The sequence below is a fragment of the Drosophila serrata genome, unplaced genomic scaffold (assembly GCF_035046125.1).
Source record: "Drosophila serrata isolate PLE 108 unplaced genomic scaffold, ASM3504612v1 contig_165, whole genome shotgun sequence".
NCBI classification, from domain to species: Eukaryota; Metazoa; Arthropoda; class Insecta; order Diptera; family Drosophilidae; genus Drosophila; species Drosophila serrata.
The window spans coordinates 2,860,201-2,887,048 of record NW_028257063.1 but is presented as its reverse complement, the minus strand read 5'-3'; the positions used below and the strand labels follow the sequence as shown (position 1 = coordinate 2,887,048).

General features: G+C 44.4%; 6 protein-coding genes across 10 annotated transcripts; 4 read left to right on the top strand and 2 right to left on the bottom strand.

The window, feature by feature from the left end:
- Nucleotides 1-355: 355 nt before the first annotated feature.
- Nucleotides 356-17,550, top strand: Fs (Follistatin). 3 transcript variants are annotated; one of them, XM_020944687.2, is made up of 9 exons: nucleotides 356-496; nucleotides 658-766; nucleotides 6,930-7,565; nucleotides 8,142-8,327; nucleotides 8,390-9,291; nucleotides 9,355-9,508; nucleotides 10,521-10,781; nucleotides 16,578-16,702; nucleotides 16,758-17,550. In XM_020944687.2, the coding sequence occupies exons 3-9, from the start codon at nucleotides 6,944-6,946 to the stop codon at nucleotides 16,869-16,871; spliced, it is 2,364 nt and encodes a 787-aa protein (XP_020800346.2). In that variant the 5' UTR covers nucleotides 356-496; nucleotides 658-766; nucleotides 6,930-6,943; the 3' UTR covers nucleotides 16,872-17,550. The 3 variants fall into 3 exon arrangements, with proteins under 3 accessions (XP_020800346.2, XP_086683180.1, XP_086683181.1); XM_086827054.1 differs by having other exon boundaries at nucleotides 9,352-9,508; XM_086827055.1 differs by having other exon boundaries at nucleotides 356-766.
- LOC110177799 (angiogenic factor with G patch and FHA domains 1) lies at nucleotides 17,229-23,253 on the bottom strand. Of its 3 annotated transcripts, none has more exons than XM_020944691.2 (9): nucleotides 22,964-23,253; nucleotides 22,759-22,897; nucleotides 19,601-19,737; nucleotides 19,326-19,421; nucleotides 19,160-19,241; nucleotides 18,131-18,616; nucleotides 17,953-18,076; nucleotides 17,780-17,885; nucleotides 17,229-17,722 (listed from the first exon to the last, which is right to left on the bottom strand). In XM_020944691.2, the coding sequence occupies exons 1-9, from the start codon at nucleotides 23,153-23,155 to the stop codon at nucleotides 17,558-17,560; spliced, it is 1,527 nt and encodes a 508-aa protein (XP_020800350.2). In that variant the 5' UTR covers nucleotides 23,156-23,253; the 3' UTR covers nucleotides 17,229-17,557. The 3 variants fall into 3 exon arrangements, with proteins under 3 accessions (XP_020800350.2, XP_020800347.2, XP_086683183.1); XM_020944688.2 differs by lacking the exon at nucleotides 19,160-19,241 and adding an exon at nucleotides 18,697-19,096; XM_086827057.1 differs by lacking the exons at nucleotides 19,160-19,241; nucleotides 22,759-22,897; nucleotides 22,964-23,253 and adding exons at nucleotides 18,697-19,096; nucleotides 19,968-20,318.
- Nucleotides 20,817-22,759, top strand: Hex-C (Hexokinase C). The gene has a single exon (XM_020944692.2). It carries the CDS (start codon nucleotides 21,352-21,354, stop codon nucleotides 22,714-22,716), a length of 1,365 nt encoding a protein of 454 aa, XP_020800351.1. The 5' UTR covers nucleotides 20,817-21,351; the 3' UTR covers nucleotides 22,717-22,759.
- A 63-nt stretch (nucleotides 23,254-23,316) lies between the features above and the next one.
- On the bottom strand, nucleotides 23,317-25,314 carry LOC110177750 (uncharacterized). Its single transcript, XM_020944610.2, has 2 exons — nucleotides 24,083-25,314; nucleotides 23,317-24,023 (listed from the first exon to the last, which is right to left on the bottom strand). Exons 1-2 carry the CDS (start codon nucleotides 24,665-24,667, stop codon nucleotides 23,943-23,945), a joined length of 666 nt encoding a protein of 221 aa, XP_020800269.1. The 5' UTR covers nucleotides 24,668-25,314; the 3' UTR covers nucleotides 23,317-23,942.
- Nucleotides 23,398-23,942, top strand: mRpL41 (mitochondrial ribosomal protein L41). Its single transcript, XM_020944611.2, has one exon. The coding sequence runs from the start codon at nucleotides 23,398-23,400 to the stop codon at nucleotides 23,896-23,898; it is 501 nt and encodes a 166-aa protein (XP_020800270.2). The 3' UTR covers nucleotides 23,899-23,942.
- Nucleotides 25,315-25,366: 52 nt separating the features above from the next.
- On the top strand, nucleotides 25,367-26,682 carry LOC110177746 (lipase 3). Its single transcript, XM_020944604.2, has 2 exons — nucleotides 25,367-25,459; nucleotides 25,525-26,682. Exons 1-2 carry the CDS (start codon nucleotides 25,367-25,369, stop codon nucleotides 26,626-26,628), a joined length of 1,197 nt encoding a protein of 398 aa, XP_020800263.2. The 3' UTR covers nucleotides 26,629-26,682.
- Nucleotides 26,683-26,848: the final 166 nt, after the last annotated feature.

Genomic DNA, 26,848 nt, shown 5'->3' with positions numbered 1-26,848 from the left:
CATTTAGCCAGATAATGTATTTAATTTTAAGTAAGCATAGAAACGATCACACAGCTATATCTTATACCTTACAGAATTAATTTTGTAGGTTTGTAGATGCTCTACTTTGCAAATACCAAGGATTACCCTTGCATAGATGGGCATTATGCTCAACTTTTTATTATATATTTTAAATTTTTGTTTAGAATATTCTTGTAGAATTAATAACTAATTTGACCGACTAAAAGTACTTATGGCTGAGGCTCCATACAAGCTCCAACCACTGTGCATTGGCGGCCGTTCGTGTGTCTGGGTGTAAGACTGCCGTCTGGCGTCTCTTTTCTTACCTAAATGAGAACTTTGGTTTTCAAAATTCAGTCGGCATTCGACCATCAGATGGAGCGCACGTTAGCTTTCCTCCTCGTTCGCTCCTTGGCTGTGGCAGCAGCGACAGCAGTTTCCAGTTTCGTGGTTCCAAAAGAGAACTAAGTTTAAGTCCCCGCCGAATCGGGGAAATGTAAATAAACTCGAAATACGCAAAGCTCAGCAAAATATTGTGCAAAAAAAAAAAAATTAAGAAAAACAAAATACGATCAAGACTCCGGTGGTAGCTTTTAATTTTTTGTGTTTTTATTTTTCTTATTTTTTGTTGTTGTTTTAAAAATTACCAACTAATAGAACTTGTCGATCATTTTACTGCTATTTTATTGGCAAATAAACAATACGGTCAAGTGCGGAAAATAACTTAATCAATAAAGAGAAACTACGAAGTGCATTTAAGAAAAAGGTGAGCAAGAAATTTCAATAAATAAATTAAAATAAAATAAGGAAAAAAGTGCTTTCTCACAGACAGACATCGGCTGTTCCGACAGCAGCTTTTCCACGTATAATTAACCATCTCAGACAATAACAAAATTCTTGCATAGTTGTCAACAAATGGTCAACGATCGAAAGACTCAATAACAGCTCCGATTTCATGTGAGCCGATATATTGTTTACACAGCCCGAGACTCGGTCGGTTTGCTGTGTCTGCATAGGATTCCGCTACGGAATGGGACTGGGATTGGGATTGGGATTGGGATGGGGACTTGAACTTGGTTTGGGATTGGAATTAGAGGGAAGAGGTGGAGGGTTCCACTCGTAGAATAAGCAAATAGCAATTTCACGCGCGCGCGCGCTTTTCGCTTCGACTTGGCCATCCTGCAGATTTCCTGTTTACTCGGCGACATTTCTGGCGGCTGTTAATGAGCCGTCCTGCTGGCCAAGAACAACAAATACAAATACTAGTAGTCTAGTCGACAGCGGTCTCAAGTGCCGGCGTATTTTCTGCCTTTTTGTTGTTTTCCTTTTTTCGGGGCCAACACTGCGCATGTGCAACGCGTGACGTCGAAGCTGGAGAAAAACAAACAACTTAAGATGAGACAAAAAAAACAGCTCAGGGATCTTGGTCTCAGCAGCATCTTGGGTCAGTCTGGACATCTGTGGTCAGGGTATTATTAAGGTATTATTTAAGGATATCTCAGAAGATTAAAATCTAAAATATATGTGGCTATTGCTTTATAAACTTCTATATGAACTATTATCAGCTTTAATTTGGCTTCTCTAGGGCAAAATTTGGATTTCTAAGGTGTCTTTTTAGTTACTTATTTTAGAAATTGTTGTATTAGGCTTAAATTAAAATAATATACACCGGCAGCACATAAAAACTTTCAGGATTTACAGATTATAAGATAAAAAGGATACTGATATCAGCACAACCTAAATCCCTGCATATTTAAATTATATAAAATAGATTGGCAATAATAGTTATAGCCAAGCATATATCTCAAAAGTTCTTTATAACTATAAAGCACAGTTGTTGTCTTTTAAATTATAAACTATTAAATAAAATCTGGGTAATGCCAAATATAAAAGAACTATCTAGAGTTGCTATAGACTGAACACCCCTTTATGTTTATGATGACATATACTTAGAAATTAAATTAAGATATATAGAATATAGTAGTTTTTATTGGCAATATGAAACAGGAAACATATCAAGCTCTCAGTGTTGTTGTTTTGATCGCAACTGTGTCTGTTTTGTCCGGCGAGCCTCCGCCCAGAGAGGGAACACCAGGAGGCAGTCCAGCTGTCTGCTCTTGCCCGGCTGGCGATGCTGCTGCTGATGATGATACAGCTACTGCCGGGGTTTGATTTGATTTGTTTGTTGCTTTATGTATATTTATTGAAAATTTACTGCTTGCATAACAAACAACGGAGCAGAGCCCCTGCTGCCACTGCCGTTGTCATATGCAAATGCGTATGCGTACGCGCATCGGGGATAGTAAGAGGATGGAGGGACAGGGACTGAGGCGGGACTGGGACTGTGGGACAGGGGGCAAGTGTCATTAATCTCGCGCCAAAACGGAGACGCACAGTTTACTTTGGCTGATGAGTTTGCCGAAAGGAATTTCCTGGTGTTGACTGTTGACTGTTGACTGTGGCGAATGACAAACTGTTTCCTTAGAAACTTCCTTGCCGGTCGCCGGTTGCCGTTCGCCGCTCCCCGAATTCGATTTTGGCCATTTGTTGTTTATGAAACCAAATACGTTGACCCTTTTTTTTTTGTTTTTTGGTAGCACAGTTATCCAAAGAGACGGCGGCGACCCACAGGGTTTCGCAGAACGGAAAGGCTAAAAATAGCTTTAGACCCGACTCTGATTCGGATTCAGATTCGGATTGGGATCGGTGTTGCGCAATCGGCCTGAATGGCAGCATAAAGTCGGTCGGTGACTGGATTTTGTGTCCAGCCTAAAAAAGAATGGAAACGAAGGCACACGGAGAGAAAATAATAGGAAATTCATAGGGCTAATGGAATTTATCAGGTAAAATTTGTATATTCTTGTAGGGGTATTCTAATTTTAGTCAGAAGCTTGTTACGCAGAGAAGGAGTCATTTCCGACCCTATAAACCATATATATTCTTGATCAGCATTAAAAGCTGAATCGATCTAGCCATGTCCGATCAAAAACTATTTTTTTTTAGAATTTTCCAAAATTTCAAATTTTCATAAGGGGTTACATCATTAAAATTGTCAAAAATTGGCAAAAAATTGAATTAATTAAAATGTTATATTGAGTATGCAGATTTATTATCCTAATAAAAACTAACACAGACCCGTTTTCCGAATTGAATTTAAAGCGTTTTTGGCTGAGTTATGAAACTTGAAAAAATTTTATTTACCCAAAAAATTAGTATATAAAAATATCTATTTAATTTAAAACTCCAGGTAAAGCCAGAATCTTTTTAAAAAGTATGCAAGCTTAAAACACTTATACTTTCAACTAATTAATTTTTCTTTATAACAAACGTACAAAGAAGAATTCTTCTATAAGAATTCTTTCTTGACTTTCACTTGAAAACAAAAACAGATCGTTTTCACCCATTTTTTCCCCCTGCTTACTTATAATATTTATATAACAGTTTCCCAGGATCGAATCGCAGGTTTCCACGATCTGTTGTTGTTGTTGTTGTTTGTTTGGCAACTTTATCTGTTTTTCCGAAATATATTCTGTAACGCCGCCGTCTGGGAGATCGGTTTTCGTCGAGCTCCAGGTTGCAAGTTCCCCCAGACACAGCACGTGCTCCAGAGCATGCTCGCTTTATAATATGATACGCACTGTGTTTGTTTTGGGACTCAGACTGGGCTCAGACTGGGACTCGGACTGCAACTTTAAGAGCGACTTAATCTAATACGCAAATGTAACTAAAGGCGGTGCAATGCCCGAAAGAACCGCAGTGAAATTTAGCACCACATTTGATGCAAGCCCCCAAGACTTGAGGTTGAAATTATGCACTTGCTCTGGCGAAGTGCAGTGGCAAGTGGCAGTGGCAGGATCAGCGCAGCAGAAGATGCAATTCAATACAAACGAACCACCAACAAAAAAAAGAAGCACACATTCCCGAAAAGTCCAGAATAAATGCCCAAAAAACATGAAAACAGGTCTTTTTCGATGCGGCGGCTTGGCGGCCAACGGTCAAACTGCATCTCTCGAGGAGCCCAGGCATTCGCCTTGGCTGAGGCTATACCTATATGGCTTGGTATGGTATATAGACTCTCTCGTGAATGTGTGTGTCTCGGTTTGGCAATGCAGTTGTTCCCGCCGAGGAGAATGCATTTTGTGGCCGCTCCTTGCATTTTTTCCCCCTGCTGCTGCTCCTGTATTGTGCCTCGGTGGCTGTGCCCCAAAGACATTTTTGCAGGCACTCAGGAATTCGAGGCATTCCGATCTTGGAACCTTGGGTACAGTAAGTGCCGGCCAGCCCAGCGAGCTGAAGGAAAGTCCTTAGCGGATCGCCAGAGATCGGATAAGAAATCGCTGGGCCTAGGTATTGTCAAGGTGGATTAACACTTTCACCGCACTGCGAGAAAAGACGAGGTTCTATAAATAAAGATGGGGATTTGTAGTTCGTTCAATAGCTATTAGTTATAAAGAATATTAAGCATTTAAGATAAAGGTCTATTAAGCTTTATTCCTAAGATAAAAAGCTATTAAAAAGAAGGCAATGTAAAAAAGGAAACCTAAATTAAAATTCCTAACATTTAAATTTAAAGTTTAAAATGGGAACCTATAGTAATGATTAAGAGATACCTTTCTCACCTCTAATATGTTAAATCTATAAGAAGGGAATGGAATCTTGAAGAAAGATACAAATTAACCCAGTTCCTTCTTTAAGAAATAATAATAATTATATGACAGGGGTCTTAAAGAACTTTGTAATTGATCCCCAACTAGTTTCTTTCGGTGCATAACGTGGGCTTTATGCCTGTACATGTGGATTAGTCCGTTACATTTGTCGTAACTAAGTTATTTGCGATACCGTCTGCAAAGGTTATAAAAACCCATTGACTGCAAGCGGGTCTAAAAATAGCCTCACTGCAGGAATGCAGCTCGAGCTCGAAGTCGAGCTCCGACTGCAACTGCAACTCCAATCCTCAATGTCCAGACACCGATTCCCATTCCCCCCAGTTACCAGGCACCCAGTTCCCCAGATCCCCAGCCCGCCTTGGTCAATCCCCCCGAGGACCATGGCAAGTGCGTGTGCTATGGATACCCTTAAAGGAAGTATATATATTATATTGTTAAAAGTAAGTTTTGTATCGAAGATATATAGGAATATTTATGAATGGAAAAGCTCACTTGCAAAAGATTATAAAATTATATAGGGATGCTGAATTAGTTGAACTTTGGTTACTATTCAAACCTCCTTACCTTTTCTCTTACTTTTATTTATTCATCCCAAAAGCGAAGACTATTGCTTTCTTGATTTTATGAACTATAAAACTATAAAAAATTTATATCATGCCCTCTTCAACATTATTTATTTACCCAAATTACTGTTAAGCCAAATGGTATATTTCCTGGAAACTATAAATCCCACCAAGGACATTAAAAGTTCGGCTTGCATAAGCTGGCAGTTTTTTCTGGCTGCTTTTTTTTTTGTAATCATTTTTTACGGGTCTGTGTGAGTGCAGACATCGTCTGGCGGGCATCGTCGCGCCGGCTGGACAGGCGACGGATGCGGATGCGGATGCAGGGGCAGAGACGGACATGGAGGCGGACGGTGGTCATACAAAATGTCGCAACGCGTGTTAACGCAATAATTTTCTCTGGACCTGAACTCCAGACGCAGTAGGTCATTAATTGCCGCTGCTATGTGGCATGCCACAAGAGCAGGAGCAGCGGCAAACAGCAGCTGAACTTTCGATAATGGCCGCGGGCCCCACCTGAAGTGGGCTAATTGAATAGGGTAGCAGTCGCCTCAAGGACGTTCGCCGAGTTGGCCAAATTAGGATACTCGAGCCGAGTCACACTCCAGTCACGTTCCGCGCGGCAATTGTTGCATGTGGCTGGCACGGCCCCGGCTTCAGTCGCAGTCGCAGTCTGTTCCCTTCGTCGTCTGCATATGTTGTCTAGAGCACGTCCTTAAAGCCATGGCGATGACACTGACAACCATCCACAACGATGTGGAGTGGCGGATGGCGGAGGCCCTGGCAATGGTTAAGCTCTGGCCAAGCCAGCCAAAATAAAACAAATGCCAAACTAACGCGGCAAACAAACTGCAAAGTCACAAACATTTACACGGAGAGAAATATGGTAATGTGAAGTAAGAATTATATGGTAATTGGTTCTGTATCATTTGAAAAACACTTGGGATAAAGATTGTAGTTATTATGCAAAGCAAATTAGAGAGATTTAGAACAAAGGTTGGGACAAGGATACCTCATCATTTGCAATTATAGAATACACTAAAATACAATTCAAATAATCAAGCAAACATTTAAATTGCACATTATGTATGTATATTTAAAAGTCAAATACCGCTTTGGAAATATTCGTAATCCTTTTATAATGTACATTAAGGTTTCCCCAAAATTCTTCACCGTGCAATTAAACAAACAGACAGACAGACGGAGACAGAGATGGAGATGGAGACCGAGACAGACCCGAAGCCCAGACAGACGCTGCATAATGTGCAAAATGCGCCAAACCTACAACAAGGCGGCAGCAGCAGCAACAACAACAACGAAGGCAGCAACAGGTTCTTTATTTTTAGTAGTCGCATTTTGAAAACCGCCTGCTCAATGTCAACTCAACGTTTGAGACTTAATTGTTGCCTCTTTGCCGTCGTTTTTGTACAAAACATTCTTTGTGCTTGACTGGCTGTTCTTGTTGCTGCTGTTGTTGCTGTTGCTGCTGCTGCTGCTGTTGGTTGCATCATGTTGCTGGCGTGCCACTCGAGGCGGCTGCTCCTCCACTCGAGTGTCAGTGGCAGTGGCTAGAACCTTTGTGCGCCCGGCTTAATTGAAGTTATCCCCCTAGTCCTCCAGTAGTATTTCCCCAACATCCCATCCTAGCACCATTCTACCTGTTGGCCTAAGTGTTTGCCTTCCTTTTGTTTATCCGCAGCATTTGCCGTTGTCATGCCTCATCATCATCAAACGAACAGCCAGACCAACTTGACATTTCTAAAATCGAATTACAAATTCAAGCGCAGAGAGATGGGGATCCGCGGACTTCCTGCCACGTCAGCGGAAGCGCGTACAGTGGCTAACCAATTAACGCCAGCAATGTCGCAGACGTCAGCATCAGCAACATCAACTAAAGTGGCAACATCTGAGGGAACAGCGGCTGAACAATTGGCGACAGCAGCAACTAGCCGCGAATGTAGAACAATTCTAAGTTTATTTATAGTAAACGCATGGAGCTTTTTGCAAGAATTGGCCAATTGCTGGTGTACCCTGGATGACGATCACTGGGCCTCGGCCGCCGTCCCTCGTCGTGACGTCAATCGTCGTCGCAGACGCACGACCAACACCGCTGACGAAGAGGTGTCAATGGCACGTGAACACCAACATAAGCGGCAGCAGCAGCAGCAACACCACCAGCAGCAGCAGCAACAGCAGCAGCAACACGAACACTTGCCCGGTTCTAGTCCAGTGAAGAGCATGCGCTGCACGGGAGCGGGAGCAACATCGCTAGCTGGACAGCCTTTGATGGCTCTGTTAATTGGTCTGCTGCTACTGGATCTTCGCCTGGCGGCGGGTAAGTCTCCAGAGTGTGCATCGTACATGCTACATGGTGTGGTTACATCGAAAAGTGGCGCCATCCAGTTCATTCGCCTCTTGATAAATGTGTCACATTATATTCAAATATGACGCAATTTCAAAGGCGCTTGGTCCGGCCTCTGTTTTGTTTGTTTATCCATCATATGCCAAATCTGCTTGGGCCTGCCAAATCCATTTGATCACAACAACCAGACTAATCACAACAGCAACAACAACAATGGAGAGAATATCAAACTATAGAAAAAGTAAAGCAAAAACTCTGAAGAATTTGCAATCTGCTAGCGCGAATTCGATTAGCAGCCGGCACAATTCTTCCCGAATCTTCAAACGTAAACAAATAATATTTGTTTTGGTCTTGGAAATACCTGCATGTAATTAGAGTACCCAGAGTGGGGTCTGTTTTCACATGTTTTCTTCTTCCGGTTAAGCTCAGGGAAAATGTCGTTTAATATTTGCAATTATAATTTGCTTACAGTTGCAATAAGAGGGGAAATAATGTAGTAAACAATTACGAAATTATTGAACAGCTTCCCCAATTCTCTCGCCAATACAGCTGGCACCTGCTGGCAAAATCACCTGGGCAGCGGCAAGTGCGGCCAGGTCTTCTCCACGAACATCACCCGGTCCGAGTGCTGTGGCTCCAGCCAGAGCTTCTCCTTTACGGATCGAGAGCTGAGCAGTGTGGAGTACTTCTTTGCCACGGCCATAGGTGGCGGCGTAGAGTGCTCGCCCTGCATGGGTAAGTAGCCCAAAACCAGGATCAAAGGAAGTCCATTTCCTATTTCCCCTGTTTCCCCTTAGAGAGCTGCAAGGGCTTCAAATGTGGGCCAAATAAAAAGTGTGTGAAGCGCAAAGGTCGACCCAAGTGCGTCTGTGCACCCGAATGCGGAGCGGCTTTGCGTCGCAAGCAGCAGCCTGGAATGCCGCCCCGCGATTCCCGTAGTCTAAGTAGTGAAAATTCCAACACCAATTTAGGTTTAGACGGCATCCAACGCCAACACATTGCTGATAACCAAAGAAAGCTGCAGCAGCAACATCAAAATCAAGTGGCGAGTCCCAGTCCGACTCCGAGTCCCAGGCACCGTCGCCTTTTGATTATAGACAGCAGCAATTTGCCAGATCGCTCCAGATCACGCGGAGGCGTCGTCACTGCCGGCCGGGTGGAGATGACGGGCTACGAGAGGCGCAGACAGAGGAACAGCCATGGCAACGGCAAACACTTAACAAGATCAATGACGACAGGAGCCAATGACTCGTCCAAACCAGCAGACAAGACGCCTGCGCAGTCAGTCGCAGTCGCAGTCCCAATGGCTCCAGTGGAAGCTCTAACTCAGCCTCCGTCTAGACGCAACTTGGCGAATGCTAATGAACCCGCCAACGACATTAATAGACAGTCGGATAATGCCCGCCTCAGACACCAGCACAACGGCAGACGCATGGAGCTGCACGCTCCACATCCAGACAATGGGCACAGGGACAGAGACAGGGACAGGGACAGGAACAGGGACAGGGGGCAGAGGCACAGGCTTCGTCTCCGGCACAAGGATGCTTATCCAGAAGTCGAGGCGAATTCAACCACCGGTGGTGCCACCAGCACAGTGGTGTCTGGGTCGAGGTTTCGCCTGCAACACGGAAGTGAAACGGCTGCGTCATCGGACTTTGCTAATGCCCATGACTTGGCCTTTTTGGGCGGCATCTACGAGGTGAGTCGCACTCTGGGTCTAGGTCTGCTTGGGGGCCACTAACTCTGATCTTTTTTCCAGCAGCACTCCTCCAGTCTGAGTCTGAGTCCCAATAGCAACAGCAATCCGGTTTGCGGCAGCGACGGACGCACCTACAACACCGAATGCCAGCTGCGCAAGCGCGCCTGCCGCACCAACAACGCCCAACTGGAGGTCGCCTATCGGGGCCACTGCAAGAGTAAGTCCACCCAGTGGCCAGGGAATGGGGCAACCGGTGGGTACTGCTCGCGTGCCAAAACGCAGCAGCGCCACAATTAGATTAGATGACAAATTATTGCACATTTCAATTACGGCCAACAACTTGTCGCCAGCAGAGCCAGCCGAGTCAGTGGTGAAATCGACTGACCAGCCACATCTCTAGAGCTGCCCAGGGGGGCGCAGCAGTGGCCAGAAATGTTGTGTAATAATTTAATGATACAGGAAGCACTCGCAAACATGCTCAAATGATCAATAAAAACGGCATGCAAGAACGATGAGCCAACAAGAACTCTGAGAACTCGTTGGATTAGCCGCGAGCACACGACATTCTATAGGAGTTGCTCTTGCCGGTTATTTGTTGCAAGTTGCAGGAGCTGGAGCAACAGCAGCAGCAGCACCAGCCAGCTATTCCAGCCATCTAACGTTTGGCGCGTGCCAATATATCCCCTGGAATGCCCAATCGGCAATTCACATTCAATTGCGAGCGGAAAAAATGATTGCAATATTTTTCGCGAGTGCCACAGTTGGCGCCAAGGCGTTTCACCTTCTCGCATCAACGGAGCACAGCACAGCCACATATGCATATGTCCCATGATAAATTTCGACAGTTTATTGCCGGCCATATAGGCAGATATAACCAACAGAGAGTGTCTGCCAGAGCCACCAGAGCTAATCATAGAAATTGGCCAACTGCTTATTTATAGGCGTCTCTACTATATATCCGAACAGCATTTGTTAATGCCAAAAGCAAAACAAAGTTGCAAGGTGCTATAGGGTTTTTAAATCTGATTTTTGCATTGATTTTGATTACTTAAAAAGGGGTCTTACTACGTAAGAATTTAAGCAATTTACTAGAACATTTTACTTCATTAAAGTTATATTTAGTCTGCCATTCTATTTAACATAATATCCAATACAATATATTCAAATTTAACAATTAATTAGGAATATGTATCCAATGATTTAAAGCTCCTACTCTCCTCAATCCCCAGCTAGCTGCCACGGTGTCCAGTGCCTCGATGGTTTATCCTGTGTGGAGGATCAGTACATGATGCCCCACTGCATTGCCTGCCAGATTGATTGTCCCTGGGATGGCCTGGATCTGGATCTGGATGCGAATTCAAGTGGCTACGACGAAAGGCAGGCGGTTTGCGGTGTGGATGGGAAGACATACAGGAGCGCGTGTGATATAAATCGAATGATTTGCCAAATTGGACGCTCCATTGCCGTGGCATATCCGGGACCCTGTCGAGGTATGTATTTTGGCCTAAATGGAAATCAATCAAATCAGATTAATTGGCATGGAGGAGAGTCAGAGCCATAGGCATTGCAGTTGGCAAATTGCTAGCTGCAGTTGCAGTTGCAGTTGCAATCCCTGTGGCAGTCGCTGTTGCTGTTGCTGTTGCTGCTGATGTTGATGTTGCAGTTGTGCGAATTTAACAACAATCAACAAAGAACCGCAATTTTGCATTTGATTGACTCGACTGAGGTTTCCAGCCAAGTTAAGCTGTTGTTAAGAGTCGCGTCTCGGCCGCAGCCACAAGTGGTTGTTGCCGTCGCCGTCGACGTCTGCAACATGGTCATATCAAGTTGCCGTCGCTGGGTCGGGTCTCCAGTCTCCGGTCCCCGGCCTCTCCGGTCCCCGTCTCGGTGTTTGGCTAAAATTGCTACATTTGCTTATACGGCTCCATGATTGCCAGCAATTTGATTAGCCCGTCGACTCTGCTCCACTTTGACTGCCTCGGCGATGGCGATGGCGATGGCAACTGCAACGCCTCTACGACACCGCGGCGCATCCACAATTACTCGTACAATTGCCATTGCAATTACAATTACAATTACAATTACCCTCTCTGGGAACACTCGCGTCGTCGGCATCATTCATGCTTATTAATTTTGCGGTTGCCATCCGATTGATCGACTCCGATTTCCAATTAATTATAATGCCCCTCGCCAGACCACCAATGGGCGGGGATGCACAGTGATAAACTATTCGATAATTTCATTAATACATTTACATATATTCAATTCTGAAACAGTGTGATACTAAATCATATGCATATTCATATTATACTATGTGTGTGTCATATTTAACATTAATTTTGGTTCCTTGTTGTTCCTTAGTGTGATACTAAAACATTCTTATTCATATTCATATTTATTCTTCATATTCATATTCATATTCATACTCATATTCATATTATACTATGTATGTGTGTCATATTTAATATTAATTTTTGGTCACTTGGTTCCTTATTGATCCTTATTTTGTATTTCATAAAAATGTAGAAATTCCAAAAGATTAAATTTAATTTCACGGCTATTAATCTATCTAGAATCATTACAAATTTCCCATATACATTTAAAGAGTTTTATATTAGTTGCATATCATTTAAATTGATTAAATATTAGACCTCATTAATATATGTATTCCTATATATACATTAACATTCATGTAATCATATTAATAATACCATGGGTGCCATTTAATATTATCATTTATCATTCAGCAAGTATTCATTTATAGAAAAGAAAATTAGTTTTAAAAAATTATATTTCTTTGAGAAGTGAGCTAAAAAGGTAATTAGAAGCATAAATTAAAAAAGGATGTTATTGTATTTAAAATCACTGACAGCATCAAGAATATTGTAATTAGTGGTTAACCGATGTTATTTGCTTTGATATGTTAATATTCCATATTTCCTATATTTATATGTATTTCTGATATACAAAACACCCCATGTAAGGTATTTTTTTGGATTGGAGAAATTCGCAGACTTCCGAGATAAAGTCATAATTCGATTTGCATCAGCTCGTTAAAAATAATCCATATTGATCGGTGTTACAAATCATAAGATAAATTGCATACATTTGTGTTCCAAAATATTCTATTTATAAGATTTCTAAGAGGTCAAATTATATCATATATCATATCATATCATATCATATCATAAACCTAGAAAGCATTTATCATTGTTGAATTTTTGAATTGATTGTTATTAACATAGAGACATCTTCATGATATAATGATACCTGCCCTTCCTGAATCTGGATTCCTTTTATTTATATAAATTCCTACCTATATATTAAATGTTTGGATCCTTGGATTTATATTGGGTATTATGTAAAATTAAAAAAAGCTGCAAATGTTAGAAAAATATCAAACCGACAGATAGTTAATTTTTTCTTCCTGTGTGGCAATCACTGCTGCTGGAAGGAAGGCGTGGAGGGCGTTCCGCTGTCGCACCAAATCCGGAGACGAACTTAAGAACCTCGGTTCAGATCAGATCGGAACGGAGATGGAGATAGCGATGGCAATGGCGATGGAGACGGACGGAAACTAGTTTAGTGTGCCATGGGGGCCGAAGATACAAAGAGGGCTGCCCGACTGCAATTGCCTGTTAATTGCAGTGTTTTGTCGCAAATTACAGCATGTACATGGTTAATGCGAAAACAAAAGCTGTCAATCCAGCGCCAACAGCAGCTGCCGTTGACGGAATACCCCCTGTTGGGTCACCGCATTGCAGGGTATTATTATTTATCAATGTTGCAAACTTGCGTCTTCCTCAATTTCCATGATAACTCCTTTCAGACGATGTGCATATATTCATGTACATATTCATATTGTTCTGGTTCATATATACTACATATGTTATGCCCAAAATTACTTGATTTTGGCAGGAATTTAATTAAAATAATAATTGTGACTTTGATAATTGCATTTGCATAATGATAAAGTATTTAATGTTCCCTGCAGCGTATTTCCTAGTCATGAATTGCCGACCTTTACTTGGTGACTAAGTAAGCATAATTATCTTAATATTCCTGTGCATTCCTGTATTTTTGTACAATATTCATCTAACCTATTATATTTCTAAAAAAAAAAATTATTTATGAATTATAAAGGACGATTATGTTACTGCCCGTTTCTTGTTCGTTGCAAATATTTCATGGTCATCAACTTGAGACATTATGCTTATCCTGCGTAAATCATTGTTTAATTAAACCTTCATATCTGGATTATAAGCCCTGAGGAATTCATTTAAAACTGTAATATCCCAGAGAGGTAGTCGATTTTTTAACATGTCCTTTTCTCATTAAAAATTTACTCCAATATGTACTGTATCCCTGTACACTCATACTTCTGTTTATTCTTGCCCATTCAATATGTATTAAAATCCCATGAAAATTCATTTAATTCCGTAATATCCCAGATAGTTAGCCAATATTCGATTCATCCGATCTAACAGAACATTGAAAAACATTTTTTACTATATTAATTACATACGTGACACGCTGTACTCCTCTGACCTAAAAGTAGGGTGCAAGGGTCAGCACTAAAGTATTACATAAATAAATTGTAAGTGTCATTACCAATACATGTTTATTTGAAAACTACTTACCAGGCTTCTCAGGCAGTACAGCATCATTTTCTGTTCAGTCCATCGAGCAAAAGGTATCCATGCCTCCGAAGTTCGATCCTGGTTTCACTTTTGATATATATTTCACAACTTTATGTGATGATTGGGCTTTCTAGAGGTCTGGATGTCTTTACTAAATTTTTGTAAATTAACCAGAGATGGTATTTCGATGGATTGCCTTTCAGAAGCCGTTTGAAGTTCAGCAAAAACAACTAGACCTCGAGTTAGCCAAAACATCTTTTAAATACATTTACAAAAGGTAGCCAAATGTTGGATATTTAATTTTTTCTTTATTTTTGAAAAATGTTTTCTCCTTTAGACCGTACAGTACAGTGCTTGGAGAACGAATGAGTCTAAGGAAAGTCTAGGTTCTATAGGTCTTGACATTCAAAGACGTTTAGGTCACAGCCTTCTAGGCTTGATTTCAAAAATTCTATTATTCAAATTCTCACCAAACAACCAAGAACTGATTTATTCATTCATCGATCTGTCCATCAGTCTGTCAGCTTGAAGTCTTTGCTTACTAATCGGTTTTAACAGTAGCCGGGTTCTAAATTAAGATCATTAGCTATTATTCACTTTTGCTTTTAGCTGAGCCACGCAACTCTTAACTAGCAACTTGCAACTTGCAACATGCCAGTCGCGAACAGAGCTCGAAAACAAGTGTGCGTGAGTCCCTGCAGTTTGTTGATCTCTCCAAACTTCCTCTCCGGAGCCCCCATACCCGGATCCTTCCGCTTCCCTGGGTTCCTTCCTGCTGCTTAATGTGCGTCTGGTACTCGTTATGTTACGTGGATCGTCTGGCGATAAGATAGTGCAGCGTGCGCGTGTCTTGCCTCCCGAGCTTTTTATCTTCATGGTTAGTAAGTTTATGGTTCTCGGGCATTTGTTTGTTTGTCTGCTTTCACATAAATATTTTTCTGCCGCGATCCCGTCGCGGCTTGGGTCTGCAAAAAATTCTGGAGGGGAGTGGGGTGGAGTAGGGTGGGGAGGAGGCTCAGCCAAAGACCCCGGCACAAGCCACGAAAAGTTGCCGTTGGGCCCAAGAAATATGACTACACGTACAAACCATTAAAACGCCATTTTCGCAACGACTGCGGCGACGCAGGTTCTGTGATTGCAGCTCCGCGGTGTGGAGAGTGGAGGGTGGAGCCGGGAGTGGCATAAAGTTCGGTCTGGGCCGGGGTGTCCAGGCTGTCCATCCTGTCCAACAGTCCACGTCGTCGCGACGTCACTCTTGTCTGGCCGAGCGTCTGGCTCTTCTTCCTCTGTGGTTTACGATCGTATTAAAATCACCTTAAACAACACGCAATGCCAAAATGGCCAGCCGGCCTCAATGAGAACACGCACACATATAAGCCATCGCCGTCGTGGCCAGACGCATGACCCACGGACGCATTGCATCGCATCCCATCCCATCCCATTCGATCCCATCCCCATTCCTGCCACACAATGTTGCAATGAGTTCCGCCAACGGCCGCCGGCGTTGATTAAACCACGTCGACATAACAAATTATAGTTGGCTCGCCTTGTGACGGCATTATCAGCCATAACCAGCGGCGGTGCAGCTCCCGCTCTGGCGGAGGCCACTGCCACATCCATCACAATCAACAAGTGCGGGGCCAGAGGATGTCGTTCGTATCTGCCCCAAGCAAAATGGGCAGTTGAAATTAATAAACTTTAACTGTTACGAATTGCTAGACGGCAGACTTTCACGCACCGTCACCCAGGGATGCTGGGCCCAAGACCACAGCCGCCGCCTCCCTTTTAGCCACGGCACTGCCTCCTTCACCGCAGCAATTGCTCGATCGACAATGCCCGGAGGCTCTGGCAACAATGTTGCCAAGTCGCAGATCATGTTGACGATAAACACATATATTCCTCGGACCAGACCGGGCAGGGCTGGAATGGGATATTGGACCAGCCTGAAGATGCTACCCGTCTTGCGCATGCGCCGCGATCGCGGCGATGGCTTCGCACAGTCCGAGTGGTAGGGGCAAGGGTCTAAGCGATTTATTTTCCACAGAGCAAAATGGGGTATGTGTTTTAAAAGGAAAGGGGAGATTTACAAAGATGGAATATAGAATCAAACATATTTTTCATATAAAATATTGAATACATGGTTTTGCACTCATGTCTCTATACTGTATGAGTAAAAAATTATAAATTTCTTAAAATTTTCCTTGAAAATATTATTTATTTCCTCTTCTATATTTTTCTGTGTAGTTTTAAAATGTTCTGTCTGCTGTGTTGTTTGTGGTGTTAATAGTGTTTCAACGCAGAAAATTGCAATTGTGGAAAACAAGGGGCAACGGTAGCAGAGTTATGTCATAAGAAAATAGATACTTATTTCCCATATTCCCAAATTTCCCAATTCAAAAGAGCCTCTTTTGGAGCTCAAGATTTGAGTAATACCTGTCCCTAAATATTCGAAAGTTTACTCGCAACTTGCGTGGCACGTAATCACAGCAGCACCTGCCGGGGTTCTCATGATGGGGCTGGTCCTGGAAGTCGTGGAGGGTGCAGGGGCCATTAAACCGAAATTGCCAGACATAAAAACAAAGCTGAAACTTAACCACAGGCAGCCGTAGTCATTAATGCGCTCGCATCGTAAACTTTATATTGCAGCGGGCCGCGTGAGCTGTGCGGACATCAAGTGTGGACCGAAGGACAACTGCCTGGTGGATCTGCAGACGGGCCTGCCGCGATGCGTGTCCTGTCGCCACAAGTGCTCGCGGAAGCAGCAGCGACCGGTGAGTATAATACTTTTACGTTAAGTAATCACTGATCAACGGCTATATATTGCAGGTGCACAAAATATGTGGCTTTAATAACCGCACATACAACTCCTGGTGCGAGATGCAGAGGCACTCCTGTGACTCCCGCTACTTCATCGGCGTCAAGTCCGCGGGTAGCTGCTAGAGGAAGTCCACATCACGTAGCGTGTTCTTCCATAGTTCCAACATCCAAAGATTCTCGTTGTGCGTTTTCGTGTTGTAATCGGTGGAGGGGTCTAGTTCTTAGACCTGGCGTACACATGCACCAAAGACCTTATAATAATAAAATGAGTAAAGCCATTCGCTTAACTTTGTGCTATTATTATTATTATAAGGTCTTTGCTTGTACCACATATTATCGGATTCACTTTACACACAGGGCAAAGTATTATCACACACACACACCCGCAACATTACGTATTGCTGCAACTCTTAGCCAGCAAGAGAAACCACATATCGTAAGAGGCTTTTGTATTTAACGTTAACGTAGGCTACTCGGTAATTAATTTAAACAATTATTATATTTATTATGCCCTCGTTTGTATGCGCCTAACACACACACACAGACACATACTCGGCGTCATATTTATTTAACATAAACATTAACTTCTCTCCACTCGGATTGTTCATAAGCAAAGCTAAATTAATTCACTGACTGATAGCTTAACCTTATAGCAAGATTTTTGAATTAATATAAATACCCAAATAGTAACGATGTATATATAAATACATGTCTATATATACAATTATGAATATTATGAATATGTTTTGAGTAATTGTTAATTAAATGTGTTTCCAACATAATCAAAAAAATGTCAAATAAATGCCTTCTTAATCGCTCTCATCGGACTGATCGAAAATGTCCTTGGCCCGTTGATACCGTGCCTGGGTGATCTTCAAATTGGCTAATTTCCTTTTGTCCACCGGCCTTGAGGCGGTGGGAACTGGATCAGTATTTCCCAGACCGCTGGTCCCCTCATTGGCCACCACATTGATCTATAAAGTAAGGAACATTTTATATTGAAGTGGGATTTAGCTAACTCCAAGACCTACCGGTGCCAGGAGTCCAGTGCTGGCATTGGTCTTGCCTAATGTATCGCCCTTTTGCCAGCCCAGTTTGCTAAGCATTTTGAAACCCTTGTTGGAGCTGTCAATCTCTCTGTAATGCATATTATGTTTAAGAGTTATAGGTGGGCAAAATAACTATACTTGAAGATGACACTTACGTGTTGACGCAGGCCACCTCAGTCTTTTCCTTATCTGTGCTGCTGCCCACATTGACGCGACGCGTGGCAGCCCGATCTTTGTAATTGGGTGCCGACTGTCCATTTCCACTTGAATCGACAAATTCTGAGAGCAAGAAATGTAAAGTTAAAAGGTAAAACCAAAGAAATCTATACTCACTTTCATTTTCCAGTCCATATTTCCTCTGCAGCTTCTTCAGTTGCTCCTTGTGCGATAAAACTGTACCCGTAGACGCCGTGGTTGTGGCCGCCACTGGGGCTGGTGTTTCTATCAAAAGACCCGGTTCACATAGCCCACAGGTGCTGTTGCCCTCGTGTACGTGACACAGGAGTTTCGTCTGTCCCAAGGTTATCACACTGCCATGAACTAGATCCATTGCATCGCCGGCCATGGGGGAACCATTGAGAATAGTTCCATTACGGGAGCCCAGATCGAGGCATTTGTATATGCCCGATTTGGCCTCGTAGTGAAACTTCAAGTGGGTCTTGCTTACGTTCACGTCGGGGATAATGACATCGTGAGCTCCCTCGCGCCCCAAGGTGCCGCCTTTGAAGGTGATTAAATGTAGGCTGCCCACCTTCAGGGTTTCCATATTTGTCTCCTGTACGATAATGCGCAACGAGGGCGGGTACCTCTTGGCTATGTCTGAAGTAAAGAAGGGGAAGTGTTAGATTATTAACGATAAGTTTGGGAATAAGCGACAAAAATGCGGATTTCTTAAAAACCTTGAAAGCGTCCCGCGGCCTTGAAAATCGGAACACTGCTGTCCTCCGTATCGCTATTACTGCCGGCGCTGTCCTCGTTATTGCTGGAGCTGGAACTAGAACTGCTCTGCGACAATTCGCCCTCTTCGGCATCCTCATCCGATCCATCCGTATCCCTATCGCCGGAGTCCCTATGACGTCTCTTCGACTTATGGCGGCGCTCCTTCTTGCGCTTCTTTTTGCCGTGCTTCTTGTCCTTCTTTTTCCTCTTCGCCTTGCGCTTGATCTTCTCGACCTGTTCTTTAGCCTTCTTTTTTTCAGCTTTGATCTGTTTCAGAGTGTCGCGATCAGTGATGACGCCCCCCAGCTCATCGAACTCCACCGGTTCGTCCTCGGATTCCGACTTGGCCGGTTCGTTCGCCTGCAACCGAATAAAGAAAAGAAATCCACGTTTTTATCGCACGTTCTGGGCCTTTACGCTTACCTAATGCATTTCTACGCATTCGGTCTATGCTGAGTTTGTGAAAATCAGCCAAAAGTCTACTATAGGCGCAGTCGCTCACGGGCTGCCCGCCGAGGAGGAGAAGAACGTTGGTTAATTAGGTTGTTAGCCAGGATCAGCGGTCCATCTCCGAATCACAGCCACTCACCTGGACTTGGGCCTGCGAGTGGAACTCGTACGAGTCCTTGGCATGATCGTAGTTGTAATAGCAGCCGGTGCTGCCGTCGTAGTACAACCCGTACTCCTGTGAGGAAGAAAAGAGCAGCAGGCGGTGGAGATTAAGAACAGTTCGAGGCATTGATGCAGGTTCGCTGCATGCGATAACCCCTGAATGTCACACAGCGGCGGTGTAGTCGCTGCTGCATCGCGGAATAGAACGGGAACGTCATAAAGATTACGTCCTACGCTTTATAGCTTATTTACCGCATTATAGTAGTAGCCCGTCTTGGGATCGTAGTACATGCCCGATGTGGGCTCGTACACGAAATTGTTCAGGTTCTCGGCATGCTTGGCCGCCTGCCGCATCTCGTCCACAAAGCTGAAGGCGTCCGTTGCCGATACTGGAAATTAAAATGGGATTTGGCGTTAGTAAATTTAAATTAATTTATATAAGCTGAAAAATATATGTTAACATCAATTGTCCCGGAAAAACAATTAATAATAACCCTTTAATCATATACCGACAGAACATATACAAGTTATTGCTTTACAATGGCGTTATTCTCTCCATACAAAAATAATAATAAACTAATGAAGCTATCGACTTATAAAACTTTGTAATTAAGATTACATTTGGATAAGTATTTCCGGTCAAAACGAAAGTCTTTAAACCATACATCACGTCCGCTTTCTTGCGCAATCATCAAGTGGTTCTAGGTTCCATTGGGTGTCAAGGGCTGGTCGTGTTGTCTCTCGGATCATTGGTGGCGCTAGCCCGTGCGACATTTTGCTGCTAATCTCTCCGGGATTAGCGAGCTGGAATGTTTGACGCACGCTTTATTACCCCGACCTGAGACCCCATTGATACTCCTCCTCTATATATAGATCTAGAGCTGTGGGTGGGCCCACGACACGTGAAAGTTTCGCTCCTTGGAACAGCGTTATCGCCACGATAGCGGCCAGGAGGCGCGGTGCAACTCACATAGACAAAATTATAGTTTATGACTTTTATTGTCTTCGATATGGATTCCAGCAAGTCGAAAAGTGAAAAATGGATTTCTAATTTCCGTAAACGAAGTTAGCATACTCTTCGAAAAGTCTTTGGTTCGATAAAGGACCAAACTTAATTAGGGATATTAAAACGAAAAGTCGAAATTTAGATGCCCTTGCAGTTTGTCATCAAATTATAGTATCGAATCATAAATCGATCATAACTAAGCATATAACAAATTTGTTGTTTTAAGTCCCAGTTTTAAATAATCATAACCAAGTCAAAAATTCATTAAATTCAATTCGGAAAGATGTCCTGTGTTAGTTTTTACAAGGGTAATAAATCTGCATACTCAATTTAACATTTTGAAACATTAAGTTTTTTGCCAATTTTAAATTTAATTTATAAATTTTAATTATAAAAATTTGAAATTTTGGAAAATATTGAAAAAAAAATAGATTTTGGTAGGATATAGCTACAACAATTCGGCTGTTGATGCTGATCAAGAATATATATGATTTATAAGGTCGGAAATGACTACTTCACAGCGTTATAAGCTTCTGACTAAAATTATAATACCCTGCAATGCTCGATAGTATTAGCATTAGCTTAGCTTATCCTAGCTAAGAAATGATAGACCCAGCATCCAGCTCTGCATTGATTTCAATTAATTACCAGGGTGCCAAATCAGGAGCTATTGCCAGCAATTGACAAGAGCATCTTGGGGACTCGAGCGATTAGCATATCGCGCAGTTTGTAGTTTCGGATTTACAATCAGCAAATCACAGTCCGCTACTTAGGTGTGTTTTCGTTTTTAATTTGATACGCAGCGCCCGGAATGCAGCGGCAGCAGTTGTTTCCACTGCATCCAACGGGCAGCTCTTATCAGGCACCAGCACCAGCACCACCTAGTAGTGCAATTGCAAGTCGCCGTGGACTGGGGGCCAGGCGCCTGGTTAGTCGTTACTCACCGTTCGAGGCAAGCGGTATTACAACCAAGACAGCCAGAGATTAGCCAAGCAATATGCTGGACGCGGAGGTGCGAGAACTTATGCAAGCCTTTGTGCTGAGCGATTACCAGGTGCAGGAGGTGTACAGTCGCTTCTGCCTGGAGGTGGCGCGGGGCCTGAAGCGCTCTACGCACCCACAGGCGAACGTCAAGTGCTTCCCCACGTACGTGCAGGACCTGCCCACAGGCGACGAGATGGGCAAGTTCCTGGCCCTGGATCTCGGCGGCACCAACTTCCGGGTTCTGCTCGTCTCTCTCAAAGGTCACCACGACGCCACGGTAGTGTCCCAGATCTATGCCGTGCCCAAGGACCTTATGTTGGGCTCGGGCGTAGATCTCTTCGATCACATTGCCGATTGCCTGGCCAGATTCGTTGAAAAGCATGACATGAAGACAGCTTATCTACCGCTTGGATTCACCTTCTCCTTTCCCTGTGTTCAGCTAGGCCTCAAGGAGGGCATCCTTGTGCGCTGGACCAAGGGCTTTGACTGCTCGGGGGTCGAGGGTGAGGACGTTGGTCGCATGCTTCACGAGGCCATCCAGCGGCGCGGAGATGCTGACATCGCCGTGGTAGCTATTCTCAACGACACCACCGGCACCCTCATGTCCTGCGCCCATCGAAATCCCGACTGTCGCGTGGGCGTTATCGTCGGCACCGGCTGCAATGCCTGCTACGTGGAGGATGTGGAGAATGTGGACCTCCTGCACGCAGATTTTAAGCGGACGAAGCGACAGGTGATCGTAAATGCCGAGTGGGGAGCCTTTGGCGATGGCGGGCAGCTCGACTTTGTGCGCACCGAGTATGACCGCGAGGTGGACGAAAAGTCGATCAACCGGTCGGAGCAGCTCTTTGAGAAGATGACAGCCGGTATGTACCTGGGCAACCTGGTGCGCCTGGTCCTGCTGCGCGCTCTCCAGCGTAAGCTTATCTTTAAGCTTAGCAACCGGCGTCCGGAATTCGCCACTGTCCTGCAGAAGAACCAGGATGTCTTCGAGACGCGTTACATATCCGAAATAGAGGCCGACACATTCCCCGAGTTTGCTAGCACTCGAAAGATAGTGAAGCAGCTATTCGGACTGGAGAAGGCCTCCGTAGAGGATTGCCACACACTGAAATACATCTGCGAGTGCGTGGCCAAGCGAGCTGCCACTCTGGTAGCCATCGGGGTGAGTGGTCTCGTCAACAGGACCTCCAACCGCCGCGTAGTGGTCGGCATGGACGGATCCGTATACCGATACCACCCGAAATTCGATTCCTACATGCGTCAAACCCTGCACAAGCTGGTGAAAGCGGACAAGGAGTGGGACATAATGCTATCCGAGGACGGATCGGGACGTGGAGCAGCGCTGGTGGCCGCGGTGGCCAGTAAATCGAAGTAGGAACTAGCAACTAGCGTTGGAATAAAGAAACTATTGACTCACATTCGCCGCTCTTTTCCTTTGGTTCCTTCATCTCACGGGTCTCCTCTATATCTCTTTCCGTGGAATTTGTGATTTCCTGGAAATCCGTTTCAGAAGTCTGCATAGCTTTATCGCAGAAACTCTTATCATCTTGGATCAGCTTTATTGGAGAAAGAAAACACGGAATTAGAAAAGGAGTATAGGATGATCCAATTGTGGCGCTCACAAAGAATCTCAGCTTTTGTTTATAGGCCGCAAGTTTTTTATCGCACTTTCGGATTACTCCGTGTAATTTTTCCACGTACTGGAGCAGTTGCCTCCGCTCGCAGCCCTCCAAGTCCTCCGTGCTCTTCAGTTCTATGAAGTCGTGCTCCGCAACACTTTCTGCAGATTCCTCCTCGGTAGCCGGCGCAGACATGGTATTATTATTTAAATGCACGAATTTTTCTAAATTAGCCGGAGTTTTCAGGCACTATTTATAGCGGTGACTTTCAACACTGAAGGTTGCTATCGAAAACCATAGTGATCATAGCCGATTTCAATTAAGTCTACGCGAGATTTATCGAAAACAGCGGTACCACCTCTAACCCTAATAACAGCTGGTTTTGATTTGTTATTTAACCAGTTCCGTTTCTCTCGCCAAAAAATTGGAAAATAACAATGAATAGTTGTATTAAACTGGTTCCGATGGCACTTAGGTGCCAGCAGAGGACCATCACCACATCCTCGGCCATGTCGGGCAAGCGGAACTTCCGGAAATTCAACGTTTACAACAAGCGAGGAACGCGCGTGGTGAAGGAGGCGCAGAAAACATTGGCCCAGCCGCCGGTACCCATCCACAAGCGAGGAGTGCGAGAAACAGGAATCGTGGTGGATGGAGAATTCGTGGAGATCCCCGAGAAAATTCCGGAACTCATTGTGCCCGATCTCACCGGCTGCAAGCTGAAACCGTACGTCTCCTATAAGGCTCCGGAGGTTGTGCAGTCCGAGTTCACCAGCCTGGATCTGTTCAACGCAGTCTACTCGCAGAAGATCATTGAGGACTTCAAGGCGGGCACCCTTCAGGCGGACGGCAGCGCAAAGAAGCCGTCTGCCAACGAGCAACTGAGTTCAGCTGAGGCATTGCAGCGTGCACGAAAGACGGGCAGCGATATATTCTAAGCGTTGTAGGTTTATTGTTTCTAAAATACAGAGTCTAAACTCGACTACTCTTGCATGTACTTCTGGCGGTAGTTGTAGAGCTTGCGCAACCACTTTTCAGCCTTGAGATCCGGGTCGCCAAGGAACTGCGGAAAGAATCAAAGGATTAGCACGAAGAATGGGAAAACAAATCAAACAAACTCACGTTCGGATGGAATATTACATCTTCGTTCTGGACAGAGAGTGTCGGCTTGTTGGGCACTGTGACCGTCTCGCTGTTCAGGTCGATGATTACCTTCTCCGAGGCCTCACGATCCCGTGAGCTGAAGAAGGAAGTCGGCTTAAAGCAATCCTCGTCTATGGTCTCCAGAGCCTTTTGCACCTTGGCATCTAGCAGATCGATTGCCTTAGCTGGCTGGCTGACAGGTGTGGGCGCCGATCTGGAGTTGCTCTCGGAACTGGGAGCCCTTGTTTTCTTCTGGGATGCGGAACGAGATTTGTTATGGTCACGACTCCTGCTCTTGCTGTGCCGGCTGCGGGAACTGCTCCGGCTGCTAGGCGTCGAACTACGCGAGGAACTGCGGCTGCTACTGCGACTCCTCCTCGAGTACTTTTTCGATTTCTTTGACTTTTTCTTCTTCGATTTGGAGCTTTGCCGGCTGCTCCTGGCGGGCGACTTGGAGCGGTGGCGTCTGTCGCGGTCCCGATCTCTGTCTCTGTCCCTATCTCGCTCCCTGTCTCTGTCCCTCTCCCTGTCCCTATCTCTGTCGCGGCGTTCGCGGTCACGCATTATTTATTTAATTACAAAACTAAACAAAAATTTATAAAATTGTAAATTGCGAATTTCAGGGATGAGCGATTTGGAGACTTGTGCCTATATTGCCAATCGATTTTTTAATGTATCGATAATCCTTGGAATACAAGGCCGCTGCTTTTCAAAAAAATTATTATCTATCTGTTTTAACAAGTTACGAACAGAGATTTAAAAATAGTTGTAAAGAGAAAAGCAACTATAGCAATGTGTAGACTTTAATAATATAAAAAAAAAACTTTAAATTTAACTATTCGTATTCAGTGTTATAGTAAAAAACAATATTAAGAAATGTGAGGTCATTGATTAACTATTGGGATCCCCAGCCATTGTAGGTTTAACAAATTGCCAAAACTGGTAAAATAGAACACATATAGTAAAACGAGGAAATACTGATTACTCCCGAATTCAAGGCAATTATACGTAATCTGAAGCTATCAAGATTCAGGGAATGATAGGCCTTATCGCCACCGCTTAATGCCAGCCAGTTAAATCACCTGGGTTCGAAATTCCCACACGATCTATCAGTCTTGGCGAATGAAACGTCGTTTGAGGTCAAAAATAAACAGCCATAAATTTGGTAGCCAAATCTAAGGCTCCTTATCAAGTTCCTGGGGGGCATATAAAAGGCAAGGGCGGCCAAGTCAATGGTCAAAGCACCTGCACACGCGAATTGAAATGTTTTTGTTTCAATTAATTGCTGGATTTCTGAGCCTAGGACTGGCAATTGCCCTGCCAGCCGATGCAGGACGCGCCAGTTCGGTGACAACGGTAAATTTAAGGTAATGCAGGATCCTGAATATCCTTACTGACCTTGATATTTCTTTTATTCTCAGGTAAGCATTGTCAAGGGCCATGGCTACGAGATCGAAGAGCACCCGGTGCAGACCTCGGACGGTTATATCCTGACCATGCACCGCATCCCTTATTCGAAGAATACCGGTCCCGATGGCCGCCGTCCTGTGGCCTTCCTGATGCACGGTCTGCTGTGCTCCTCCTCAGACTGGGTGCTCGCAGGACCTCATAGTGGACTGGCCTACTTGCTCTCCGAGCAGGGATTTGATGTGTGGATGGGCAACGCCAGAGGAAACACTTACTCCAAGAAGCACGCCACCAAGTCGCCGCTGCTGCAGCCCTTCTGGAACTTCGAATGGCACGACATTGGCATCTACGACCTGCCTGCCATGATAGACTATGTCCTCTACAAGACAGGTGTTGACAATGTGACATACGTTGGCCACTCCCAGGGAACAACCAGCTTCTTTGTGATGAACACCATGATTCCGCGCTTCAAGAGCCGCATTAGTTCGGCTCACCTGCTGGCCCCCGTGGCCTGGATGGAGCACATGGAGAGTCCATTGGCGACGGTGGGCGGACCACTGCTTGGACAGCCCAATGCCTTCGTGGAGGTATTCGGCAGCGCTGAGTTCCTGCCCAACACGCAACTGATGAACATGTTCGGAGCTCTGCTTTGTAAGGATCAAGCCATTTCACAGGCGATCTGCACCAACACCTTGTTCCTTCTGGGAGGCTGGGGCTCGCCGTACATTAACGAAACCCTTCTCCCGGAAATCATGGCGACGACTCCGGCCGGATGTTCGGTGAACCAGATTTTCCACTACCTTCAGGAGTACAATTCCGGTTACTTCCGCCAGTTCGACTATGGATCCTCGCGCAACAAGAAGGAGTACGGCGTCAAGACCCCGCCGGAGTACGACGTAGAGAGCATCGATGTACCCACCTACCTCTATTACAGCGACAATGACTACTTCGCCAGCCTGATTGACGTGGACAGGCTACGCTACTTCATGAACCCGAAAGCCCTGAGGAGTGCCTATCGTCTACCGGAGGAGAAGTGGAATCACATCGACTTCCTGTGGGGATTGAACGTAAAGGAAATACTTTACGACCGTGTCATTGATGACATACTTGATGCATAGGCATGTGTTGCAAAATAAAGAAAACCAAAGTTGTGATACAAAAAACAAGAAAAATGTTCACTTGTCACTGCCTAATCGAGGCGTTTAGTGCCTAATGAGCCGATAATTTACAAGTGGTCATAAATTAAAATTTAATGAATGATACTTCACCGTGACTAAACAACGCAATTTGGTTTTAACCCATGAGAGCCAGGAAATGTTGAGTTATATAATATAAATA

Excerpts from the sequence above, each read along its gene's own strand:
- Hex-C (XM_020944692.2), top strand. The coding sequence starts at position 21,352 with ATGCTGGACGCGGAGGTGCGAGAACTTATGCAAGCCTTTGTGCTGAGC.
- LOC110177799 (XM_020944688.2), bottom strand. The coding sequence starts at position 23,155 with ATGTCTGCGCCGGCTACCGAGGAGGAATCTGCAGAAAGTGTTGCGGAG. Across the intron at positions 22,898-22,963 it reads AACAAAAGCTGAGATTCTTT|CTGATCCAAGATGATAAGAG; the intron begins GTGAGCGCCACA and ends TCTCCAATAAAG. Across the intron at positions 19,422-19,600 it reads CGGGCTACTACTATAATGCG|GAGTACGGGTTGTACTACGA; the intron begins GTAAATAAGCTA and ends TCTTCCTCACAG.
- LOC110177746 (XM_020944604.2), top strand. The coding sequence starts at position 25,367 with ATGTTTTTGTTTCAATTAATTGCTGGATTTCTGAGCCTAGGACTGGCA. Across the intron at positions 25,460-25,524 it reads GCGCCAGTTCGGTGACAACG|GTAAGCATTGTCAAGGGCCA; the intron begins GTAAATTTAAGG and ends TTTTATTCTCAG.
- Fs (XM_086827054.1), top strand. The coding sequence starts at position 6,944 with ATGCCTCATCATCATCAAACGAACAGCCAGACCAACTTGACATTTCTA. Across the intron at positions 9,292-9,351 it reads TTTTGGGCGGCATCTACGAG|CAGCACTCCTCCAGTCTGAG; the intron begins GTGAGTCGCACT and ends TCTTTTTTCCAG. Across the intron at positions 16,703-16,757 it reads CGCGGAAGCAGCAGCGACCG|GTGCACAAAATATGTGGCTT; the intron begins GTGAGTATAATA and ends TATATATTGCAG.
- LOC110177750 (XM_020944610.2), bottom strand. The coding sequence starts at position 24,667 with ATGCGTGACCGCGAACGCCGCGACAGAGATAGGGACAGGGAGAGGGAC. Across the intron at positions 24,024-24,082 it reads ATGTAATATTCCATCCGAAC|TTCCTTGGCGACCCGGATCT; the intron begins GTGAGTTTGTTT and ends TTCTTTCCGCAG.
- mRpL41 (XM_020944611.2), top strand. The coding sequence starts at position 23,398 with ATGAATAGTTGTATTAAACTGGTTCCGATGGCACTTAGGTGCCAGCAG.